General features: G+C 33.8%; 1 protein-coding gene across 1 annotated transcript in view; it reads right to left on the bottom strand.

Annotated features, from left to right (window-relative positions):
* KYNU (kynureninase) overlaps positions 1 to 27,051 on the bottom strand; it is a 124,074-nt gene that overhangs the window by 11,248 nt on the left and 85,775 nt on the right. Inside the window, exons 9-11 of the mRNA XM_008584924.1 lie at positions 26,577 to 26,675; positions 25,646 to 25,719; positions 1,484 to 1,536 (exon numbers count right to left, since the gene is read on the bottom strand). Of these exons, the coding sequence (XP_008583146.1) occupies positions 1,484 to 1,536; positions 25,646 to 25,719; positions 26,577 to 26,675 (226 nt within the window). The remainder of the gene's footprint in view (positions 1 to 1,483; positions 1,537 to 25,645; positions 25,720 to 26,576; positions 26,676 to 27,051) is intronic.

Here is a 27,051-nt window from a genome sequence, read left to right as displayed (position 1 = left end):
ATGGGGGAGGTTTAAGAAAGTCTAAGTATGATATATTAAAAAGGTAAAAAGCAGATAATATCCTAATTACAATTAAGTAGATTGAATTGTAGCAAGTTAAATCCCAGAGGATTCAGATGGCTAGTCAGAGCTCAAATGAAAACCAAGACTGCCTAAAACAATGTTAAAACATGATTCTTCAGAGATTTATCTAATCCAGGACTAGTCAAACTATTACCTGAAGTCTAAATGCAACCCACCACCTGTGTTCTAAATACAGTTTTATTGGAACACTGCCAAACTTTGGGTGCTTTAGCACCACGGTGGCAGAGCTGAGTATTTGCCACCGAGGCTGCATAGCCCAAAAAGCTTAAAGTATTTCCTGTGTTCTAAATACAGTTTTATTGGAACACTGCCAAACTTTGGGTGCTTTAGCACCACGGTGACAGAGCTGAGTATTTGCCACCGAGGCTGCATAGCCCAAAAAGCTTAAAGTATTTCTTATCTGGTCATTCATAGAAAAAGTTTGGCTACTCCTGATCCAATCCAATTCCTTTATTTACAGATAAGAAAACCCATCTCAAAGAATTTAAGTAACTGGCAGAATAACTGAGCTAGTTATTTTGCAGCGAAGATAAAATACTGGTTTCCTGATTTGACTGGAATAGCCCATCTTGATCATTTGCATCTTTGTTGTTGCAAATAAGAATTTATACAAAACAGTATTTCAGGGCTGGAAGCAGCCTGAAGAATCTGGTTCATGCTGAACTCTCAAAACATGGATGATGCTTTCTGTATCCCATGTGATTGACGGACGGAGTCACTCAGGAAAAAGGATTGGGGCAGTCTGTGAGCCCTACGCGTGGTTTAGTTTCATTTCTACCCACCGGGGTTTAACTGCTCATAGGAATTGCTACACTCTTCAGTATGTGGCAAATGCCACAAAAAAAGGATATTTGGGAAAAGAAAGAAGTAAAAATGAACATTTATTAAAGTACTGCTACGTGCTACTTGGTTTACAGTTTTGAACTTAACTTACCCTTAAACCAAACCTGAGATAGACATTACAGTTCACATTTTATATGCAGTAAGAAAAAGTGACCCAGGATGGTATGCCTTGTGCAGGATCACAAAGCTACTGAGCAGCAAAGTGGAATTGACACCCCGGTCTCCCTGGGTCTGAGCTCAAGCCCAAATTTCCTCCTGTCCTCACTGCATGATGTGTTGGGCACTACATATTGATCGGACCTGACCAAGCCACATGAAACAAACATTAGTCTTCATTTCCTTTTATCTCTCTAGAGAGGGATAGACACAAAATCATGCTAAAATCTGTAAACTCTTAGTCTTACACTCTGGAAATGTCATTTCTTATTTTAAGAATTCCCAGTGACATTTTCAAAGTGCACACTCCATGGGGCATGTATATTACATATAATACAAAGGCAAATGAAAAGTGAAATAAAGTTTAAATGACTTATGAAGTAAAATAGAATACACTTACTATTATCCATTTTAAATCTGGTGCTGAGTTCATGGCCAAACCATCCCACTAACCTAAAAAAAAAATAGGAACATTAGATATTTTGGTCTACAAAAATAGCTGCAATTAATTTAGAAAATTGAGGCCTGCATATTAAAACCACTTGTGGGGTAAGGTATCAAATACTGAGCAGATAAATGTTGTATGATATCATAAGGTAATTAATACTTATAACATTGTGAAGAATGAAGATAAATTAATCCACATTATTTTATTTTTGTGCAGTAAAAACATCTGAAGAATTAAATTTGTTTTTTTTCTTATTTAGAACTTTTTTTTTTAAGATTTCACATATGAGCAAGTCATGCATTATTTTTCTTCCTATGCCTGGCTTACTTTACTTGGTTTTACTTGGTTTTACATAGATTCCAGTTCCATCCACGTTGCTGCAAATGACAGTATTTTTTTAATAGCTGAATAGTATTCCATTATGGTTATATACCAGTTTTTTTATCCACTCATCTGTTGAAGGGCATTCACTCATCTATGAACAGTGTTGCAATGAACATGGGAGGGCAGGTGTCACTTTGATATAATGATTTCAATTCCTTTGAGTATAAACCCAGTGGTGGGACTGCTGGGTCATAAGTGAAGTAAGCCAGAGTAGAATAATGGTTACCAGAGGCTAAGGGGTGGGGGGGTGGGGGGGACGGGGAAAGGAAAGGGATGGATTAAAGGGTACAAAGCTATGCTATCCACAAATATGTACAAATAAATGTTAAAAAAAAAAAAAAGAGAGAGAAAGAGAGAGGCAAAATTAAAAGGCAAACCAAAGATGGGGAAAGGAGTGATGCTTGCCACATAGGAGAATTTTCACCAAGAGACTTTTTCATAGAAAAAGGACGATGCACCAAGAGCTACACAGCCATAGCACATGGACAGGCTATTTATGAAAGGAGAAACACATGCTCCATGAATTGAGGAAAAACAAATGAAACAAACACTTTAATCTTTCTCACTAATAATTAAAACTATGAAATAACATAAGGATAAGACCATATCTCATATATCAAATTGGTAAAGTGACTTTAAAATGATGATGCCTATTTTCATCAAGAATTTAAGGAAAAAGAAAATTAGCCCTTTGGCTAATAATGAGAATAATACGTAATAAAACCTTTCTGGAGGACAATATGAGAAAATATATGAAAAATATGCATAGTTTCTATCCCAGAAATTTTACTCCTTCCAATTTATCCAAAGAACTATTTGGAGGATGCCAAGATTTGTGTACAATTAGCATAATACTATTCACAGTGTCAAAGCCACCTTAACATCTTATAGAATTAAAGAAATAATCACACTACTTACATATGGCGGGATACTACACAGCCATTACAAAAATCCTATTTAAAAGAATATATATTCAAAAAGGATGAAGTGGAGATCACAATATTTACAGTATGATTCCAATTTGAGAACAACAAAATGTATGCATTTATATGTAACTATGACCAAAATGTTAAAATTTTAAATTTCTACTTTAGTCATATCTATATTTTCCAGAATTTCCTAAAGATCATATACTGTTCTTGCATGAGAGAAAAGTTCTAACTATAATTTTAACTACTATTCATTACTCAAAACATTTTAATTCTAAAAAAAAAATCTTATTTTATGCATTTTGCATATGTATTTTTGTATAGAAATTAGCAAAGCTGGATTAATTATGTGAACTGATTAATCTTTTTACTCTATCATTCAAAAATATTATATGGCTCCCACTAACTTAAAGGTTAAAATTTATAACACATCACTCCAAGCATGCCATTCAATTATTTATTTCTAATATTTATTAGAAATATTTATTTCTAATTATTTATTTTAATTTTATTCTTATTTTATTCTAATTTTATTCCTTATTTCTAATATTTATTAGAAATATTTATTTCTAATTATTTATTTTAATTTTATTCTTATTTTATTCTAATTTTATTCCTTATTTCTAATATTTATTCTCTCATTTCAAACCATTTATTTTATAAACCTAACACCTCTCTCTTTTTCTCCCACTGGTTTGTTGGCCTGTAATGCTGACATTGGGTACAAGCTGAATAAGAGGAATTAAAGAAAAGAATCAAACTAGAGTGGTAAAAACTTAAATAATAGAATATCCAATGAAGTTCAGCAAGAGTAAACTTTCTGAAGTGAAGGCAAGTTGCTCAATTTGAATTTCAAAAGCTACGCCCTTGATGCAACCACAAGGACAGTGGTTGAGCAGAGCCATTTTCAGAGTGGCTATTACGTCTTGTACAGAAAAAGAGAGGAGGCACATCCATATTAAGAATCAAGAGGGGGGCCGGCCCGGTGGAGCACTGGAGAGTGTGCCGCTTGGGAGTGCGGCGGCGCTCCCGCCGAGGGTTCGGATCCCATGTGGAGACCGGTTCCCGCTCACTGGCTGAGCATGGTGCGGGCACGACACCGAGGGTTGCGATACCGTTGCCAGTCCCCGGTATGGGTGTGACACCGAGGGTTGTGATCCCGTTACCAGTCAGTAAAAAAGACAAAAAGGAAAAAAAAAAAAGAATCAAGAGGAGCCCTAATAGTTGGAAGTAGTCAGCAAATGAGAAACCTACAAGGCTACTCTGTCCCCTTCCTTAACCTCTTGCCTAGGTACTTTTCCTAAATTACTGATCCAGGAAAACTAATTCAGTGATGAGGAATGCAAAAAACTGGATATAGTATTGACACAAAGATTCTACATGAAAAATGTGAGGATAGCAAAACCTTTCCACAGATGAAAAATATGCACCAGGAAAAGGTTAGTAGAAAGCTGCTAAAAAATGTAAAGCAAGTGAATAAAAAAAAAAAAAAAGAGATTAGATGAAATAATATTCCATGTGATAGGAAAATGTCAAATAAAAATGTGGGAATAGGATTGATATAGCTTGACATTTGGAGGGGCAAAAATGAGCTTGAAGAAATCAGGAAAAAAAGAATACACATGAAAGAAATAAAAAAGGATTTGGAAGGAATTCAAGAAAGGCAAGATACTGTGAAAAGACAGCAAGCGACAGAGGATAGTTGTTAGAACAAATAAAACACAAAGCAGAAAGATAGATTTAAAGTTTAGAGAGAAAATGATAAATATAGTAAGCAGATAAAGAAGTTCTATTATAACCAAAATTCGTTTCCAAAGAAAAAAACAAAACAATAAAGACTTTTTTAAAAGTTATAATTCATAACAACATTGATTAAATAAAAAAAGATTTATATCTACATATTGACAAAAATGCAACATTGTCTGAGTGAGTTGAGGGAAGTTAACCCAGAGTGATCAATTTTGGTTACTGCTTCTTATTAAACTTATTGATTTTCAGAATGAAGAAAAAAATTGGAGTTCTAGACAAAAAAGATTAAGTCAGAATAAAAGGAGTAATACGAGATTAGCTTCAGCTTTATCAAATGCAACCATTCAATGACAGAGAATGCTGTAGAAATACCCATGTAATACTCTAAGAAAGAAAATGTGGTACACAAATGTTATGTTTGGATGAGCTAAACTGAATAAAAGTTACTGGTATTGGTCAAGCAAGAGTTCAACTAATACTTTTCTCATGAACTCTTTAGCAAAATCCTACCTGAGGAGGAACTTAAGTCAGCCAAGAGATGATGGGGAAACTATGAAAAAAAGACATGTCCTAATTACTGAATGTATTTAATTACAGTACTGAGATTAAGTAAATGTGGGGATTGAGGTGACAGAACATAATTGTATGGGGTTAAAAATCTTGATTCTCATTTGACTTTTAGACAGGGCTCTTTAGCTAAAAAACTGATGGGACCAAAGCCCACAGCTAGTGGGGCAAAAAGCCTATCTAATCAAATCAAATCAGGTATATGTCGATTCTCAGTTGATTTTTAGATAGGGTTTTTTGGTAATGCATGTATGGGACAAAAGTCCTCAGCTTGGGAGCAAAAACCCACAACTAGCAGGCAACAGCCCATCTAATCAATTCTAATCACTGTTTAGGGAGGGGATTACGTACTTTCATTATTTAACATACTGATTGTTGTTAAAAGTTGTTGAAAGAATTGCTGTAGAGAAAAATGTGAAAAAATGTTTGCTAAGGGCAAGCTGTTTGTTGGTGGAATCTTCAGAGACAATTATACCTAGACTTAATCATAAGAATGTAACTTTTGCTTAAATCATTTAAGGAGAGGTTATATTTTAGATTAGATAATGATCACAGTTTGATAAACTTAGCTTTTCACAAATTGTACTTTGGAATGTCACGTTAATTTAAATGATGTTACTAGTTTCTATGGTTTAAGCTATACTTAGCCCTAGATAACTTCTGTTAATGACCTGAAATGAAGATTACAGCTTTTTAAAAAGTGCTCATAAAATGTTACCTATAGGGCCGGCCCCGTGGCTCACTCAGGAGAGTGCGGCGCTGGTAGTGCTGAGGCTGCGGGTTCAGATCCTATATAGGGATGGCCAGTGCTCTCACTGGCTAAGCATGGTGCAGACCACACATTGCTGAAGGTTGTGATTCCCTTACCGGTCAAAAAAAAAAAAAAAAATGCTACCTATAACTGTAAAAAACTTCTAATATTTCCAAAGTGTATATATTGCCAACTGTATTTTCTGACTACAATACAATAAAACTAAGGATTAATAAGAAGCTCAGAAAACAAAAATACCCAATTACAAGATAAATTATAGAAAAAAATTCGAATTATTTTTGATGAATACAATCTGATTTGGTAGAATTTCTTAAAAATAATGATAATGAAATCAGTATAGATCAACATTTTTGAAATATTGTTAGAACAATGCATAGAGAATGATTCATAGCTTTAAATTTCAGATCAATTTTTTATAAAAGCAAATAAATCAAAAATAAGACTGAAAAATTCATAAAAGAACAAGAAAAGAAACTGAAACAAAGCAGTAAAATATGCAATTAATAAAAAAGCTGAAATTAGTAGTTAGAAAACAAAATACAGTTACATTAATACATAAGTCAAAAATCAACTTTGATAAGGAAAAGGGATACCAATCAATCAAGAAAACACAAAACAATGTAGCTACAAAAAGTAAAACATTGTACAGATAATCACAAAATAAGGGAAAATAAGAGCATCATAAAAGAGAGATTGCTTAAGTTAAATTAAAAACCTAGATAAAGGTAATGGGCCACAATAATCAACCACATTGTATATTGACAAAATAAAATTAAATTTAAAAATAAATTAATTAATTTTAAAAATAAAATAAATTAATTAAAATTTATTTATTTGATAAATAAATAAATTTTTTAAAAACAACCTAGATAAAATGGGTAATTTTCTAAAAGAATATTATTTTTTCAACTTAATCCCAGAAGGGAAAGACAATCTAAACCAACAGATTTTAACAGAAGAAATAGAGAAAAATCTCACACATGTAAAACTCATAAAGAAGGTGGTTTCAAAGGGAAATTCTACTAAAAATTTTCAGTAGATAATCCCAAAGCTATTTAAATTATTCCAGTATATAGAAAGCAAAAACCAAATAAAAAAAGAGGCTCCTTCAAACCTATTTTTGTTTTCTAATCTTAAAAAATCTTTAAAGGGCACCCATTTATTTTTCAGTTAATAATGTAAAAAAGACTACATTGACATGGTTAAATTCCCAGGACCTTCAGTTCTTTAGAGATGGACTAAATGGCTGATATTATTGCTTACAAAAGTGTCTTATTTTTATCTTTTAATCGCGTTTTTCCACAAACTTTTTCAAGACCTTTTGTATCTCTCAGAGTGAACCAGAGAGGCCTTTGTAGTAAGACCTGGATTTGAATCTCAATCACATAACTTTCTACCAACAGGGACTTGGGAATTTGACTCTCTTCTCTAAGCCTGTTTTCTCATTTGTACAATGGAGAAAGTACATACTTCACTGGGCTATGATTACATAAAATGTGAAGTTTCTTGCACAGTGCCTGTCAAGGTAAACACATTTTAAATATTAGATTCTCCCCTCCTTAAATACATTTGGAATTGATTTTTAAATTTACAGCTGAAACTTAATGACTGGGTAAATGTAATTTTACATTACATTTTAAATGTAAAAGAACATCACCTAATGATTTTGTTAATTTTTTATGAATTTGTCAAAATGATAAACATATTAAGTAATCTGTCTTCTAGAAGTTTGAAGAAAATGAATGCGAGGTTTGTTCATGAAAAATCATGGAAGAATAATGGGGGAAAGTCTTTGGAAGCCAGAAGATCTATTCTCTAGTTCATCTCTGCCCAAAACACAACATATGAAATACAAAATTTATCTTTTCTTTACATTTATTCATCAGCTCAACTCTCCCTGTTAGCCTGTTTGGTAATCTTGAACACACAGGTTAGACATTATTAGGTTGTTTTCCTCTTCTTCCCTGATTCTTACAAGACATTAATTTTGTTGTTTCTTCTTTCACAATAGCTTTGTCATCTACTTCTTCCTGTGTATTCCCACTGCTAGACTCTAACATAATCCTTACCTTGTTTATAGAAAATAAAAAATAAATAAAATTATCAAATTTCTGATGACAACTGAAATCAATAATAAAATGTTAAAGTATGGTTATCAAAGTCCTAAAAAGAAGTGTTTTTGTATGAAATATTAGAATCAGGATTGGAGCCTATCTCAGTTAATTTGAACACATAACTGAGCTCTATCACAAGACCGTCTTACAAAGTGTTTGCTTATTTGAGGTGTTGACGTTCATCATGATGTGCATTTATTCAAAAGCTGCTTTTTCAGCAAGGATGGCACTGTGCTGGGTACAGAGGGGAACCTTTTCTGTTGATGCTGATAAGATTATGTTGCATAAAAAGGAGGAATTAAGATAGGAATTCTAGCCTGAATGAATTAATTCCACTCACCATCATTTAGAATAAGGCCACTGACTATTATTTTACTCTATTTTTTAATCAGGTGCAGAAAACCAAAAATACAAAAAAATTGTTAAAGAGAATTATTTCTTCTGTAGTTACGTATCAAAAATAATATATGAACACTTATGCACATAATGCATTCTGTGGAAACTGATCCAAAATCTACCTAATATGCTGAATTTTCTTTTTAAAAAACCTGAGACATACATTGGCTGTGAAATAGGGCAATGAAAAAAAATAGCAACATGCTTTTATTTTTATTTCTTTTCAGTGGAATCAAAACAAAAATCGGGAGCAATATTTCAATCTTTTTTCTTATGTAGTAAACTTTTTTTTTGTATTCACAGAAGAACTAGGAATTTGTCATTTCTGTTTGTGGAGCATTATTAAAAATTCAAGAGTGTGAGTTATGGTGGTTGCTGGACATGTCTGACAGAAACATCAAAGACCTGCTGTTCGAATATACTATCACAGGAGGAAATAATAACTTGCGCTTCAAAACATTGATGACATGTTCATAACCCAAATTTGAAAGAAACAAGGGACTACACAAATGGTAAAATGTGTTCCTCATAGAGGAAAAAACCCAGAACTGATTCCATAACTGAGGTCATGGCATCAAAGTATAAATATAATATAATTGCCTGAAAAGCCAAATTTTCCAAGTTGTCTTTCTCATTATTTGATGATGGTATGCCTCTTTTGCATTTCTTCACTAAAGAAATTGTATTTTGCTCTCCAATGGCTTAGTACTACAAAGGACATGAGGAGAACACCTAGACCCTGGACCAGTTCCGCTGAAGATTCTTATTGTTTGCTATCCCCATACCACAGCTTGTGGATCTAACATCCCTGGATGGAACTTATAGAATCCCGTAGAACATTTAAGAATGATCTAGCCAATCAAAGTTTTGGTTCTCATGCCAATAGGAAATCCTGTTCAAAAAGCTTAATTGAGCGAACTTTCACACATCTAAAATTGCTAAGAAAAAAGGACAGAAACTAAGACATGTTTGCTGGGAAATGGGCACAAGCATTTTATGCATTCTCACTCATCTCTGCAGCAACACTCTGAGGTAGATATTATTTCCACCATTTTATATTCGCGAAAAGTAAGGCTTAAAGAGGTGGAGGGACTCATCCAAAGAAACACGGCTACTTAAGCCAATGTCTTGCTCAATAAATAAGCAGGAGCGTGGACTCAAGCAAGAAGGTGCGGTTGACATGGCACCATCAGAATGCAGTTGAAGGAGGGGGTTTAAACTGAAGACCTTAACAAGCCAAATAAGCAAATAGAAGCTGAGATGCTCAGCCCACAGAGGCTGCATGGAAGAGCAAAGGTAAAGGTAAACCTTGGTAAAGTAAATAGTTTAACAGTGAAACTAAGTAGAGCTGATACTTGTTACTAGAGGCTCTGTTTCTATTGCTTATGCCCCTAATTAAATTGCTCTTGTTTTTTTGAGACTTATTAGAATTTTTCCATATTTCATTCATTAATTCTCCAAAAGTACTTAATGAGACACTTTGCTAGAAGCTAGAATCAGAGAGAGCACAGTAAGCTAAAACAGATGCTGACCCTGCCTGCAAAGAGTTTAAAATGTGGGGGGCAGACCCTTACGGTGTCCCCATCCCTGCTTCCTGGTGTTCATGCCTTTGCATAACCCCCTCCTTCTAGACTGTGGTGGAATCTGTGACTCCACACCAGGAAACACATCCAGGGGACAAAGTGCAGTAGAAAAAAACTAAGAAAGGAAAAATGGACTCAAAGCTAGATGGAGCTGCTGACATATTCCATCAGGAGTGAGGCATTCATTGTGTGGACTAAAATGCTGAAAATAATAAAACCAGAGACTAAGGAAAATAAGATGTTTCATCAAAATTAATATCAAAGTCATTAAAAGAAGAGTGGAGTAAAAGAAATAGAAAAAAGAAAATAACAGCTCTTTACAGAGGTTATTTATACCATAATTCTCTAACAGTGGAGTCAGAGTACTTTAGCAATGAAAAATAAAATAATTTTCTATATAATATGGCACAAAGGCTAATATCCAGATGTGACAGTGATGTCATTCAATTCAGTGGTCAAAGCAAATACTAAAAGAAAATAGTCATCAAAATTCAATCAGTCATAAATACAAGCTCTTTTACATAGAGCTTGAATACGGGCTATTCCGTATTATGTGTACTTAGTGCTGGGGCCATTGGAGGTTATTCATTTCAGACTGTCACTGATTTTTTATATGATGTTTTTCTTCCTTTACATCTTTATTATGATATAAAAGTATTAGTAATTACCTTGTTATTCTAATCATTGGTGACTTCTATCTTCAATCTTAATGAAATTCTAAATATTATTTCTTCTGGAAAAGCTTGCACCTTTCTAACATTAACTGCTCTACACTTAAACTTGATAAAAAATTTAGTCATTTAAATGGGGTATTATAACAAGAAGATGACATTTTTATCTTATTAAAATTTATTTTTACTTATAACTCCTTGTAAAATAAAGAAGTTTTAAGCTCTCCTCTTCGTTTGATATGTGATATTTTTCAGTTTACTGTGGATATTTCCATGAAGAACATCAATGATATGATATTTTTAATATAAGAACCCTTGCTAATGTATAGTTTACTAGCTTAAAGTTTTAAAAAACATTGTTACTGAAACCCCAAAGGTCCATTTGCTCACCGATCAATAGCCAATAATTGAGAGACAAGTGTTGGTGTAAGGAAAGGGAGCCTTTAATCAGGAAGCTGGCAGGGTGGGGAAATGGTGGATTCATGTCTCAAAGACCATCTCCTCTTTTCCCAGACTTGCCAAAGGGTTTTATAAGGACAGGTGCTAGGGGGCTGATTCATGATGACCTAAGCAGGAACGTGCATAATCATAAAATTGCAGATAAACATTAAAGAACTTCTCGGGTGGGAGCTGATTCATGGTGACCATCCTCCGTGAAGTCAAGTCATGGATTTCCTTCCTGTTAACCTCAAAAAGATTTAGCTAGTAAGCTAGTAAAGAATGGCCATCTGGATTAATAATTTCTTCTATAATTTTTCTGTGTACAGTGTGAGCAAAAGTCATTATGTTCTAGCAATCATGTGAACAAGAATCATTGTATTCTAATGTCCAGCTGCAAGCTATGTGGTTTGGGTTACAAGAATAAAGTTAAAAAAAAAAAAAAAAACTTTTTTAATTTAGAAGTTTAACAAAATGGAGTCTCTTCTGTTCAGCCTGTTACAACATTACTAATTTAAATAAAATAATAAAAAAATTTCTGTTTAATAACATGTTAGAGACATAAAGTCTGTCCACCATATTATCTTCCAATTGATAGAAAGCAAACAACTTGGACCTAGGTGACTGATGTGACTCCCCAAACATTTAGTTAAGGTCTTGTAAAAATAGTCAAATGAGTTTAACTTATGAGATGAGTGATTTTTTTTTTCCTGACTTACGATCTTGTGTCTGTTTTAATAATTTTGAGAGCAGCAAAAACAAATGTTAATTGAGCTTTCATTATGAGCCAGATACTATTCTAAGCAATCACTTAATCTTCAAAATAATCCTATGAAGTAGATGCTATTGAGGTTCTAAAACACTTGATAAATAGTCTAAGATTCCACAATTTGTAATTGTTAAAGCCTAAATGTAAATATAGACCATTATGACCAAGAACACTTACAAAAAAAAAAATGCAAAATCACTTGGGGCAGATTATTTTTAAGTGAATTAATGATTTCACAAAAGCAATAGTCCCCAGATTACTTAAATACTGCACTTAGGGTTTGGAGCTGGCAGAATGCTAGGCTAGATGACAGACTAGGGTGACAGAGCTGCCACATTCTTCTCAGTTAGTACAATGTTCTCTCCAACCCCCACCAAAAACTGTGCTTTTGACCTCCTCTGTTCTTTTAGAATTTCTGTAGTCAGTTACACCCTCATCAAAATGCATGGCCCTAGACACCGGGTTTAGTGAACTGAATGCGCATATCACTCGTATGTTAAACTTGGAAGTGTTTACAAGGGGAAATGGGGGCTGTTTAAAGCCTTTTAAAAAGCAAATAAATAATTATTTCAAAAAACATTCAAATTCAAAATATATCACACAGAACCTAAGAGAAAGTTAAATTCATTTTAAGAGCCTATCACTTGGGATGTAGAAAAGGTAAAATCAGAACACAAAGGAAATGTGCTCTAAATGAAATCTTGGCATGGATTCTAAAAACCCAAATATTCTAAAGCTAATGAAGTAAAATTAAAAACCATTAAATTAGTTTATAAGTAGGTATTATCACAACAAGCTCATAAATCATTACTAAAAATTGAATTTGAACAATAGCAATTAAGATACAATCTCATTGTACTTGAACTAGTAATTCAACTCTTTTTCCACCAAAATTAAAAATCAAGCAGGGAGTTAATTTATTTAGAATAGAGATATTAACAGAATTTTGAGAGAAGTAAGGTGTTGGAAGAGATTCAATAAAAAATAAAAAGTAAAGATTTGAATATGCTTTATGTTCCTTGAACATAATAAATCTCTAAAAGGAGTTTCAAATAAATGTTACCAAATGTAAAGCATCACTAATTATAAAGGCATCTCTGAGGCATGATATTCAGATTCAGTAAGAGAAAGCCACTAGGGATCCATGGAATATGATTCTGGTTGCTAGAAGATACGAAATGAAATACCCAAACCTCCTTGATCTCTTTAACAAGCCTTTAATGGTAGAATCCTCAGTATGAATTCCTAAATATTTCATGCCCAGAATTAATTTAATTTGTCCTTCAAACTCATTACTTCTCCTTACCCCAAACCTCACCAAAACTGAACAAAATACCTATCCTAGTTTTCTTAGCTTATGTTAAATACCTGGCTCATCTTTGGAGCAAAATCCAAAATATAATAAAATCAGATCAAAATCTTTTTTAAGAACATACATTTTTATAAAAGACTGCTTTCATAAGATCCTTTAATTTGGCAATTTATGACAACAGATTTAATAATTTAAGCTTGTGTTTGAGAATGTAAACATGACTGGGAGTAAGTTTCTTTTTTTTTTTTTCTTTTATTTTTCTTCTTTTTTCTCTTAATGTCACCACTTAGAACTAAATACAACTGTCTTACTTCATAGCTTTAAAAATGTGTGAATCAGACAAATTGTTACAGCACTATAAAAACATGGAACATGTGGGGTACGGCATAATTGTTTATTCTTATAATAAAGAAAATCTGCAGTAGCAATTTGGGACATGTTAGAATGTCTGTCACCCTAGCATCCTCTATAATCGAACTTAAAGTAAACCACTTATTATCCTAATCAAATAATCATGTTTTATGAAGTTAAAAGTTCCACAAAGGTTGCTTTGTTCAGAGTATTCAGAAATTTATTTATTCAAATAACTTCTACATAGTCTTAGTTTTCATGGTAAAAACTTTGGCAGCCGAACTTTAAGAAATGTATACATACTACTCGTTCATACATCAGAAAAAGAAAAAAAATGAGAAAGTTATAGTAAAGTTTGTTCTAAAGTTGTCTGAACTTACTGTGCTTTATGGCATTCACTAGCTACAAAAAATGGGGGAGAGGGAGTCACCAAAGTCATTAAAATAGCTAGTGACACACAGATTCCCACCAAGTTGGTTTTAGTTTCTGAACTATTACTAATAACAGTTTACTCTGTTCTGATGCTTCATTTTTATAACTTGTGAATCAGAGTTTAAAAGCTGGAAAGGAACTTTCCAGAGATCCCCTGGGTCTATTTATTTTTTCCATGAGCATAACAAGACCTAGAGAAGTAAAGATACATGAATTTGTAATCTTGTTCCACATGAACAGTCAATGGCAACCCTTTGACTTTAAGATTTAATAAAAATTCCTTACTTGGAACACAGGGACATCAAAGCTCTGACCCCTGACTGGGATGCGCTTAAAACCATCCTGCCTAGAACACCCCACTGCTACCTGTGCCCCTTCAGTCTGACAGAGAATTAGGAATATTTCTACAGTCAGCTTAAACATCACCTTGGCAAGGTTTCGCCAACTTCCCTCTTTCCTTTTGCAGCTCATGATGAATGGTACTTTCCGGATAAGGGCTCATTCATTTCTGTATCCCCCATGCTTTGCACACTTCTCTGGCCATAGTAGATGCTCAAGAAATACTTTTTTTAGTTGACAAATAAAATAACTCTGTGACATTGCACTAATAACTTAGCATCCCTTTGTGCAAGCATCAAATTTATCTTTGATTCTTCCCTTGTTCTAGCCTCCTTATCAAAACTTTTCTCTTGATTCAATTTTTCTAATAACTCATTCTCCATCTCATTTGCCATTACCATATTTTAGATAGTGCATAGCTCACTTTTGTACCTTTGCAGACATCCATCCCTTAATTGACGTTCATGTTTCTATTTTTTTCCATGTTTAATTTTTTTTATTTTGCTCATTTTAAAAATTGATAAAAACAATTAACTCTACCCTCAAAAAATCCTTAAGTGTACCATATTGTATTGTTAACTATATGCACAATGTTGTACAGCACATCTCCAGAATTTAATCTCATGCACGTGAAACGTTATCACATTTCCATTCTTGAACTCTTTCAGAGTGCTGCTGTCTAACTCTTGGAAGAAATCCAAAATCCAACTACTTCTCATCACACCTCCTCTGCTACTCCCCTGCTTTGAATCCTGATCACCTCTTGCCTGCTTACTGTAATAGTTCCTCAGTAGGTTTTTCAAAGTCCACTCTTACCCTCTTACAGCCTATTCCCAGCAAAGCCACCAGAGTAACCATTTTATAGGTTACACCACTCTTCTGCCAAATGGGCAATGGATCCAAGTCTTTATATTGCCTTACATGGGACTGCACTATCTGGACGCTTTTACCTCTCTAATTTCATCTACTAATCTCCAGCTCATTCAATCTACTTCAGCCACACTGGCATCCTTGCTATTCCTCAGACACTCAAGATAGAGCCTGTCTTAGAGCCTTTGATAAAACAGTTCTTCCTCCTGGAACTCTCTTCACCAGCTAACTACCTGGCCCACTCTTCCCTTCCTTCAGCTCTTCATTCAAATCTTATTTTCTCAGTATGGGCTTTTCTAAATGCCTGTTTAAAACTGCAAGTTGCCAAGAATTCCACATAGGGTGTTCTCATACCTCCTTTTCCTGTTGTACTTCAATTGTCTATAGGACTTGTCAACTTCTAACATATTACATGATTGGCTTTTTATTATGGGTATATATAGCCTGTCTTCCCCTGCTGAAAGGTAATCTCAGTGTGCATAGGGATTTTGGTTTGCTTGTTGATTTACATCCCAAATACTTTAAAAATTGCCTGGACTACAGTAGATGATTAATAAATATTTTTTTAATGTGGGCTAATATGGCACAGGGGCATTATAAAATTGTGACTTCAGGGTTTATAAATCAAAATTCTTCCACAATGTTCAGTGAACATATTAGCTTCTTTAATAATTATAGAGTCTTCTGCTCTTCCTGTTAGGTTGCTCCAAGCTCTATTCATCTATCATCAGACAAAAATGTTTCTTCCAGCCTCCACAGACAGTCTTGTACAGACAATCAATCCAACTTGGATAACCAAATGTAAGCAAGCGTGGGTTTGAGCATACTAAAACTCTGCCTTCAGGGAAGTAAGGTCAGTTTCACAGGATTTAGGCATCGCTGCATGGGTACATAAGTCCTAGGTCAAGTTCTTTCTCCATGTTCTCGCAGCAGGGAATTAATGTTGCTAAACTATCATGTGGAGTAAGAAAAAAGGCTTGGGAAACAGAGATACACTTGTTATGTAGTTCAAGTAGATACTGGAGTTCAGAAATAGTAATTCAAGCAACCTTTGAGAAGGTAGAGCTAGTGTATAGAAATAAAGATCAAAGAAAGTAGCAGGAGGTTAAAACAAAATGAAACAAAAACTAAAAATGAGAGAGAGCAGTGTCTAAATCCAGGCAGTTGGTGATCAGCACATTGATAGGAAAAGTGTGGCTAAGTGACAAAAACAGATTCAAAGACTCTAATGACAAAGCAGAAAATCTGAAAAGCTGATAAAATAGGTTGCTTCAGCCCATAGATTTGTTCATCTCTTGTGCCAGCAGCTAGTTTCCAGGTATGCCTGTTACAAGATGTAACATCGCGAGACATTAAGCAGGTAGAATATTACTAACTCACTCTCAGTAAAGAAGATCCTTATCAATTCCTATTTTTTACAAAATATTCTTCTATTCACAGTTGCTGTGCTCTGTTCTAAGTCAGCTGAATTAACACTGCTTGAGACAGTAGCTTGAGGAGGTATCAGGTTCAATTCCTTTTCTTCCAAGAATTTGCTCACCCATCTGTAAATAGTGGTGCTTCACTTGATTCTGTTACATATTCAATAACCTCTTCAAATCTCACTCTACAGGAGGCTGGTTCATACATGCCATTGAGCTAACAGTGTGATAAGCATATCTACAGGAGGCTGATTCAAATATGTCCACTGAGCTAACAATGTGATAAGCATAGTCATAAAAAAATCAATTCCTGAAATGATGAATTTTAGTTAGAGAAAATTCTTCTCTCAAGTCTCAAAATAATACGTCGTTCTCATAAAAGCTAAGTCAATATTTTTTTTTGGTGTGAAAGTATTATTAACCAAAAAGCCTTTGAAAGTTTTCTAAATATACTTTCCCAAAATATCATTACTTTGAAATATTGGTTTATAATCCTCTGAGATGATATTGATCTTCCAAGCACAAGAACAGACAGAAGATGTCTGGAACTAGGACATTAGAAAGAACTGCTAGAATTTTACTTATCAATGTTGATTAAAAATTCATGAAGAATTTTTAAGTTGTGTGTAGCTAGTTCTCATGGATATATTTGGTCTTCATTGCAGCATACGGAAATGCATATTTAATTTGACAGTATTTTGCAAATCAGACCCACTTCAGAATAATTTGCAAAGTAGAAATGCTTCCATATGCTAGAATTTTGTCTATTATGCTGAGAGTAAAGAAAGAGCTATATATTCAACAAAAAATTTTTTAAAAATATTTTCTTGGGCACCATGGATTACTAAAGAAAGATTATCAGAACAATGTCCCTGTAGTCAAAGAATCTAGAGTTAAGATTTTAATTTATAATCAATTTTTCAAACAATCCCATTGGACATGCTAAGATGAAATCTCAAAAAGATCATAGCCCCTTGAAAAAAAAGTACCACATGGCTGTTTTCTGCCTAAATTGCCACAGCTTGTGACAAATCTTCTGAGACCTTGACCACAGCCAACTAGAGCAGGAGGGGATATGGGAAACAAAGCAATCTGTTTATACATGAGCTGGTCAACTGAATTTATTTTTAATTGCAAACATGCCTCAACCCATATAAGGTATTTCTATGATCACAGCTTAAATTCACCACAGAGGCAAATTATCTGAAGAATTTCCCATGGTAAAAATTGTCAAGCTAAGAAAATAAGGCATCCTTTTAAAATTATTGATCTAAAATGGTTTTCAAATAAAAATAGGTTTAGGTTATATGTCCTGATTCTATAGATGAGTTTTCTTCAAGCAATTTGTCTACTTCTGGATGCCTTACAGTGACAATTTCAGGACTGAGACTGACAACAGGTACAATCCACTTTATGAGTGTGGCTACAGAATGGAGTGAGAACTTGAAGCAATCACAATTTTACCATTGTTTATAGTTTCTAATATATTGTAGAATACGGATAAAGAACAATCTTATGATAATGAAGCAGGCTTTAAAATGTTAATAACTTAGATTCCATAAAAATTCTAGTGAAGAGAATAAAAAGAAAAAGATCACTTGACATATCATTTTAAGAAATGCCACTTAAGTAATTCTTTCTTCTTTTTCATATCTCCTTAAATTTATGAAACTTATGAAGTGAATCTTTCTCATAGGAGACCATTTCAACTTTCAAAGTAACAGAGTAAATTTATTCACTTAGTTAACATTGCATTCCATTTTACAAAGGATTCATATCTGTAAGTTTCTCCACCTCCTTGCTCAAGCTTTTTCCAAGCAGGTCTAAGCTTGTCATCTGTCCCTCCACTGTACCTATAGCAAAATTAGTCTAAAACTTCATTCAGCAATTAATCAGAGGTCGCCCGATGACACATATTCTAATCTTGTGTCGACTGTCATGTAAATTATTTGACTATTTAAATGATATCTCTCTAATGAATTGTAAGATTTTAAAATTATAGGTTATATCCTATCTTTATTTCCATCTATGAAAGTTTTTTTTGCACAAAAATATGTGTCGGTCATATTTGTTCACGTCTCTTTAATCAACTCAGGATCAAGCACTTTACATGATAAAGCAACAATCACCTTAGAAAGATACCTGTGTTGGGGTAAGATAAAATGTGACATTTAATGACTGTGATAGAAAGATATGACTGTATATACACGTGTGTGTGCATATGTATATGTGAACACAAACACAAGTGTGCACACACAGATATGTATATAGAGTCATATTGGAAATATATGTGAAAAGGCCACTTCAATCAATTTTAAACCTGATGGAGAAAAAAAAGGTTTGATTGAGATGCTATCTTAAAATATAAAGTTTAATATTATAAAAAAATTTAACTTATAGTTTGACAAAACTTAGATTAAAATTATAATACCCTAATTCTTAAAAAAAATAAATAATAAATCAAGTACTGATTTTTTGGTATACTTTTTGACAAAATGCTTGGATAGCAAAATATAATTCCTTTCACATCATATTTAACTTCTTCAGCATGACTGTAAAGATCATAACCTTTACAAATATTTTTTGAGGTATTCACTTCCCTTTAATCTTTGATATTCAAGTCATTTGCTTTTGAAGTACCTTGTCAAATTTCCTCTACTTCACCTGTTAACAGATCTAACTCTGACATGTATTCTCATTGCTCATGATTTTGTGATTCAGCAGTTTTCCAACTTGACTTGCATCTCATGAAATTCTGAATCTCTTGAAAAGCCTTACTTTACAATACACCTTTGTTATGTTTTCATTGTATTATCTGATATTTATAACATTCTATAATCAGCAAGAGACTAATTTTTAAAGGAATTCATAGAGATAGATTTTAGTACTAATTGGAAAAGGGTGCTCAGGTAAAGACTAATTAGTAAGTGGGTAGTTCATTAGTGAATATTTTCCTATTAAGACAATCTTTGCTTTCCTGCATTACCTTGTATCTTCGGGGACTTGGATAATGAGGAACTTCTACAACCAACTTGCAATCAGATGAAAATAAGGGCTAAAAATTAAGCAAGTGGTAAAGAAATGGAAATTGGTGTCTTCTACAAATGTGTATTGTTGAAATCATGATTGTAATGAGATACTCCTGGGCAAGAAGATCAAGGGCTACAGCTTTGAAAGAATCAATGAAGGTGAAAAAGTAAACTCTGTAAGATACAGAAGAGTAATCACACCCATTGGGTCAGAAGGAAGGGAAAATGATACTACAGAAGCTTAGAGGACTAGAAGGTTAATATTAAAGACACAGAGGGTGGCCATTTACATATGGCTGAGAGATCAAGAAGTTGTCTCTGAGAAGTTATCCATGTAAATAGCTAACACCTAACTCCAGAAACAGGCTAAATAAACAGGACAGACGCCTCAGGAGGCCTACGTCATATTTCAACTGGGGATTCTGCAAAAACTCTCACAGAAAACTATAGTTATTGGTCTATCCCATGAAAGCATGATGAGTCTTATGAATTCACACACCTTGCTACTGCCACATGTACTTGCTTGTTCTCTAAGCCTTTGCACAAGAAGACCTCATTCAGGTATTAGACAGGGATTTGATAAGTAGTAACTTAAAAGGGATCACTAAGAAACTAAAACAAGATTTAAATTATAGATAAGCTTGGAGCTATGGCTTTCTCAACCATTGCCTGGATAAAATTGATATACGTCAAGTCAGCATTCCCCAGAACAAATGTGCAAAAGGAGATCTCCCCATATAACATTAATTGCACAGCTGGGCCTAGCATGGAGTAAGGTTATAACATTTTAAGACTTTTTAAAAAGTTTTCTTGATGCTTATTTTTATCCTTTCTTGGACTTCCCTGAGAATTATTTGATATTTTTGTTTAGTTGCCAAATTATAATAATAACCTGCATTTCTTTTCTTCTGTAGCTGTCTGGGATGGGCTGAATCCTTGACCCTGGTGTTGTCACACTATGCTCCAACCAACTGAGCTAATCGGCCAGCACATAACATGCATTTCTGAGTTCTAAAATTTGCCTTCACCCTGCACTAAAGTCGACCAGACTCTTTGGCTGGTTCTTTTTAACCTGCAAATTACTTGTAGCAATAAAGGAGATGACCCAAGCCCATGATAAAGCCTTAAATATGTCATCTCTATTTAAAGTTTTCAATCGAATACCTCTAACTGATTATGGAAATGTGTTGGCATGACTTAAAATTCAAGCATTTTATCCAAATTATAGTAGGCTCCATTTTTGGCCACTAGAAAAAGCTAAAAAAAGAAAAAGAAAAATCCCAGGGAAATGAACATACAATGGGGCATTTGAAGGTTTTTTATGCCAGCACGTAAAAAGAGGAACAGAAGTTTTCCAGTATTATAATTTCATCGCATAGGATATAAAACTGATAGAATCTTAATAGCTTATATGATCCACTCCTGTTTTCATAGTAAAGTCTCTATTTAAAAAAAGGAGGGGTCAGTATCTTGAACTGCAGCCTACAGGCTCTTACAGAAGAATTTTTTTATGAGATTCAGATATCTTTGAATCCCGTAAAATCAAAAGGTTAAATATTGCTCTAAAGTGTCCCAGAATGGTCGACATTTGTAAAGTTAAAAAATAAATAAACAAAGGTTATTTAAGCACTTCTTTTAGTGATACACTTCTGATTGTCAAATTTGTACAATTAAAAGTATTTCCCTTCATATCTCAGAGCAATATTTAACTTTGTAGACTGAAATGACGTCTGCTCTGAAGTGGGGGCGAGGGGGATACCCAAGAAGTCATTTATTCATAACCAGTCCTAATTAACTATAATTTTTAACTCCAGACAAGGTTTAGCATATGACACTGTGATGAAAAAAGGTGATGATGAGCCAGGAAAAGGTTAATTCTGGTTGAGAATAACAGCTTGAGTTATGATGCTTAATGCAGTGGATTGACTGTGGCCTCTAATTTACTCATTCTCAATGGGCAAAAGGCTCTTGGAAAAAAGTCTTAGGTCATCAGTTTTGAACAAGGGCCAAAATGCCTGTTTTAAAACAATAAAAGTAAGTGAAATTTCTTGGTACAGATATAATTTACAGTTGCTAATGAAAGTATCATATAAATAATATTTCAAAATTATACACCAAATATTAAACATCTAGAATGCAGTATTACTTATCCTGGATCCACTCTCTACACCAGGTGGGCCACCCATTCCCATGACACCTTTCTTACCCCACCTTGATGGACATTTAAGTCTTCTGTTTCACTAGGCACCTGGAATGCCCCCTCACCTTTACTCCCACCTGCATCCTGTTCTACCTTATTGAAGGCTTTAACCACACAATTATTGCACTATAAATGCACAGTAAAATGATCAAAAAGAAAAATAAATAATTTAAATATATATAATTTGAAATACTTGTTAAACAGTGAATGGACCAAGGAAAGAAATGTTATTGGATATTATTTATTTGAAATAATATATTTAGCCACTAGATGTCACCCTTTTTTAAGCAACAAAGAGGTCTTTACAAAGCATGCAACATCAATAGCAGTTACATTCATTCCACTGTATTTGATGTTCTCCATTTGGTTATCGGCTACATATTGAATTCTTAAACAGCAGAAAAACTCTTCAGTCTCTCTAAAGTTCTAAGAGAACATAAAAGTATAGGTGACAGAAGGTTTATTTAACGCAGTTAAACCTGCTGATCTTGGAGCCCTAACAACTGCAATATATTTATTACTTGACAATAAAGCCGCTACTCACAATGGAACTTTTGAGATTTAAGTTGGATTTGACCTCTGTACTATAAATATTATTCCTTAGAAAACTTCCTTCCCCATCTTCAAAATAGTTTTATTTATTGAACATCATTACAATATCTATGCACTTATTCTTTTTTACACAGTGTAATGTTTAGCCTTTCATGTCTTCTCATTGCTTACTCTACCATTCCCTCTGCAGGTGGTGTTCAACTTGTAGATGCATAAAGGAGTAAAACACACTGTGGAACACAAAGTTAAGTGTTAGCAAAGCTTTTCTTTTGTGACCAGGGGCAATGAACAGATTATCCAAAAATTGCTTGTCCCTGTCTCCTATGAATTTGTTGGATCTCATTTCTAATTAAAGGGCTTCAATTCCCCAACACAAATTAAATACAATACATGATACCTGGTACAGAAGAGGGAGTTAAGGCTAGAAGTTGGCATTACTGGAATTAGTCATTCTGACATCACATAAGAAGCTTTGACTATGAGAAATCAAAGAACAAATGGAAAAGCAGTGACAGGGAGGGTTTCCTGTAATGTGACCTTGTGGAATCAAGCCTGATTTGAGTCCTTCCAAGTCTCCAAAGCTAGATACTTAAAATGCAATGACAGTTAATTACATATAACTTTCAAAAAAAAGTTAAAAGCATGGCTCTCATACAAAGACAAAATGAGCACACATGAAAGATCTCATTCAACCTGCTAATTAATGAGGGAACCAGTAAGATGCTAAGGCAGATACAAGAGAGAATTCAAGGAATGGAGACTAATACATTCTGTAGAAAGCCAGCTGAAATGAACTTAGTGATACATACAAACTATTTAACTTCCTACAAGGTCACAAACCATAACCTTTGGGATTAGCTTTCCTGCTTGAGAGAAAGGCTCTCCACTGGGCAAAAATCTACCTTTAACATGCAAATTCACAGTGAGTCAACAAAGTACTTAGGGGAAAGCGCTAAATAATTACCAAACAATACTTCAGAGAGGCTCTTAAAGAATGCCCCTGTGACTTTTTAAAACAGAGTAATAGAAGAAGCATTTGATTTACGATAATAGGGGAGGACTTGATCACACCTGCCTTACTACTGGACAGATCATCTAGGCAACAAACCAACAGAGGAACAGTTAATCTATCAGATAGAACAGATCTATGGTTATTAGACGGGGGAAGAGAAGAGAAAGTGGGGAGGAGGAGAGGGAAGGGTGGAGATAAAAGGGTAAGGGGAGAGACTGGATAACGGGCATAAAGAATAAGTATGATTGTACCAATTAATATGCTAATAAAAAATAAATTTAAAAATAAAAATGAAAAAATGCCACCCATCTTTCAGCTTTATTTCCCAAATTTGGGGTTTATTTTTTCATACAGCCTCACATGTATCGATTACATATTATGCTTAAGTGGCTATGCTTAGTGCTTTACATGTATCAACTCATTTTATTCTTACAATAATTGCCTATGAGGTAGATGCTCCATTAAGAGACCAGAATACTGGGATGTCAAGGAATGTTTTTCAGGTTACAGACCCACAAGAGACCAAGCTGGAACATGAAACTGTTCTGCCTAGATGGTCTTTCTCCTGAGAGCATAGAATTAACTTGTATTTAAATATTGTCTAGAAGATTTTGGAATTCCACAGAATGAGGTACATGTGAGCACACTACAGTCCCTTCACCCTGTCCTGTTCCTTGTCCATGATGAGAAAAATATCAAATGTTACAGAACTATGCTGTAAGGTCAGAGGTAAACTCCTAACATTGACTTTCTCTAGAATTTGTATAGATTACTTCCACCCCCACCACCAGCTTGCCCTTTGGGTTGATATAATACATCAGATCCTGTATTACAATTTAAACAAATGGAAAATGAGAAATGGACGGGGTAGTGACTCACCACACAAAAACAAGCAATATCTGGTATATAGTCTATGTGGAAAACTATTACACTAGGTGAATGTTATCAATGGGATTTGCTAAAAATGAAAAGGAAGACTTTTAAAATATGCATGATATTCTTATAATATATGCTTCATATTCTTCTCAGGGAGTTTGGGACATGGAGAAAAATCTAATGTACTGACAACAATATATTCAAGCAAGATGCCCACCTGACTAAATACTGTCTAAAGAAAATGCTCTCTATAATTTTAAAACCTTAAAATTTTAAAGAAATTCTGGACATGTTTAAATAACCTATAGAAGTTATCTTAAATTCCTAAGATTTGTATGCACAGAACTTCAGAGATGTGATGTACTCCAAGCTCCATCGTTAATTCAGCTTCAGTTCTTACAAAGATTATGCCACTCAGCCAGTGGCCGAGAAGATTCAGAAAACTAATCAAACATTATTATATTATCTATTAGGAGTCTAGACAGTCTCCTCATCACACATACTCCAACACCATTATGAAAAGGTATGCCACTCAGCCAGTGGCCGAGAAGATTCAGAAAACTAATCAAACATTATTATATTATCTGTTAGGAGTCTAGACAGTCTCCTCATCACACATACTCCAACACCATTATGAAAAGGTTTTTTTTTTTTTTCTTCCTAGAATATTATTCTTCATCTCCATGCCAGATAAAAATAAAAGGAACACTTATGAGTTCCCTAGTCAAATAAAAATGTGGAAATGTGTTGGTGTATTGCATTTGCATTTATGCCTGCTCTAAAAAAATGAGGAGAGTTATATAAAATAGAAAAGTATAACTTTTTATGTAGTCAGTCTGTTGTTCAGTGTTCAGCTTCTTCAGGTTTCATGGATTATAAAGTCTTTTAGGACAGAAGATATTCCCTACAAGCCATCATGCAACATTTATAGCTTTCAAGGTAGATGCAATTTTAATAATGACATGCCACATTTAAGGCTCTATTAGGCACAGCTCTGGTTGCCTTTGATTTATTCATCAATGGAGAAATTTGAAATTTTCTAAAGCTTAATTTTAGAAAAAAAAATTCAAGTGGTCTCTTTGCATTAAACCATCTGCTCTACATGATTGCAGTGACTCATTTTTAGCATTGAGGCTTCCTTTTTTAAGTTTCCTGTTCAACCAATTGAACTCTTTGGAAAGCATTTATTTCTGACAAAGCATATCACTGTTAATAGAGTAGTAAAATAATTATAATCTAATCCAGATTCCTATCAGATAGCATATGAAAGAACTCATGTAAATTTACCATATTATTAATGCAAATTAATTTGTTCATCACCAAAGAAGAATCTGAAGATGGTACTCACGCAGGTTTAACTGTATGGGTATGCTTTTCATGGACAAAGGCACCAGCAAGACCTCCTGCTCCTGCATTTAAATACTAGATTAAAAATAAGTTAAATTGTATGGGTTTACCTACAGATATGACAAAAAATAAACGATGTAATCATCTGACCTTTTTAATGAAACTACAACTTTTGACTAGTTCAAAATGTGTGGTTATTGGAGCTTTTAAAACAAAATAGAATCTTGAGTCACCTTGTTCAAAGAAAATCAAATGAAAAATAGTATTATTAGGTTGAGAATACAAGGATATTTCAAAAACTTCATAGAAAGTTTCAGATTATCTTTTAATTTCATTTTTTTCCACCAACTTTTTGAAGTATTCTCATAAATAGCTATTACTTTTTTGGCCAAATTTTGCCCCTGCTGATAAATAGCAGGTCTGTCTTATTTCAAAGCTTAAACATTTAAATTATTTTACATAAAATATTTAAATGATAATAAAAGTATCATATTTTTAAAGCACCTAAATTAAAATTAGTTTTATTTTCCTGCTCTTTGTCATTTCAATTGTCTCCAAATACCAATATCAAGTTGATTCTCTAAGAATTATCTTTACATGTGTAGAAATTTCATAACTTATCAACAAAAGAACTAAGAACCTCATCAATTTAAATTAAGTTGTAAGTGTGGGGCTTTTTCTTCAGAACTTTTTCACAGCAGCCTAGGAATTGAAGAAAAAAGTTCTCTATAGTCACAGGAATATTAAAATTAGGTTTTTAATCATACTATTCTATCATATGACTCTACTATTAACCGAAATCAGAAAATAAAATAATGAAAGAAAGAAGGGAAAGTAACTCAAATCCTAAAACTGGCCCGTGGATCTAGTTTTTTCCTTTAGATTAACGTCAATGTGAAATAAAAGAATGTGAATATATTAACTGCTTGTACCTTGTAGGAACACCAACAGGCAAAATCAACTCCCCAGTCATGTAAGTGGAGTTCAACATTTCCAATGGCATGTGCTAGGTCAAAGCCAACAAAACAACCCTAGGGAAGAACATAACGCTTAGTATAGTAAGTACAAATATTTTTAAGAAAATCTTTTATAAACTGCTCTACCATTAATAATGGTTCCCAAGACATTTTCAGGAGGCCAGCCAGATCATAGCAATTTCTATAATACTAAGATGTCTTTGCCTTCTTCACTGGATTGTCATTTGCTCTAATAATACAAAAGCAGTGGAGGGCAAAATGGCTGGTACCTTAGCAGGAATCAAAGCAATGACATCACACTGTGTAAGGAGTCATTGCATTTGTCCCAGTGGTTCACTCATTGGGGAGGAAAAGTTTCATGTAAAAATCTTGCTAAAGTTGTAAAAATGATCAATTTTTTTTTTTTTTTTTTTTTTTTTTTTTTTTTTTT

Source organism: Galeopterus variegatus, unplaced genomic scaffold (assembly GCF_000696425.1).
Source record: "Galeopterus variegatus unplaced genomic scaffold, G_variegatus-3.0.2 Scaffold3406, whole genome shotgun sequence".
Taxonomy (NCBI): Eukaryota; Metazoa; Chordata; class Mammalia; order Dermoptera; family Cynocephalidae; genus Galeopterus; species Galeopterus variegatus.
This window is presented reverse-complemented; position numbering and strand designations above follow the sequence as displayed.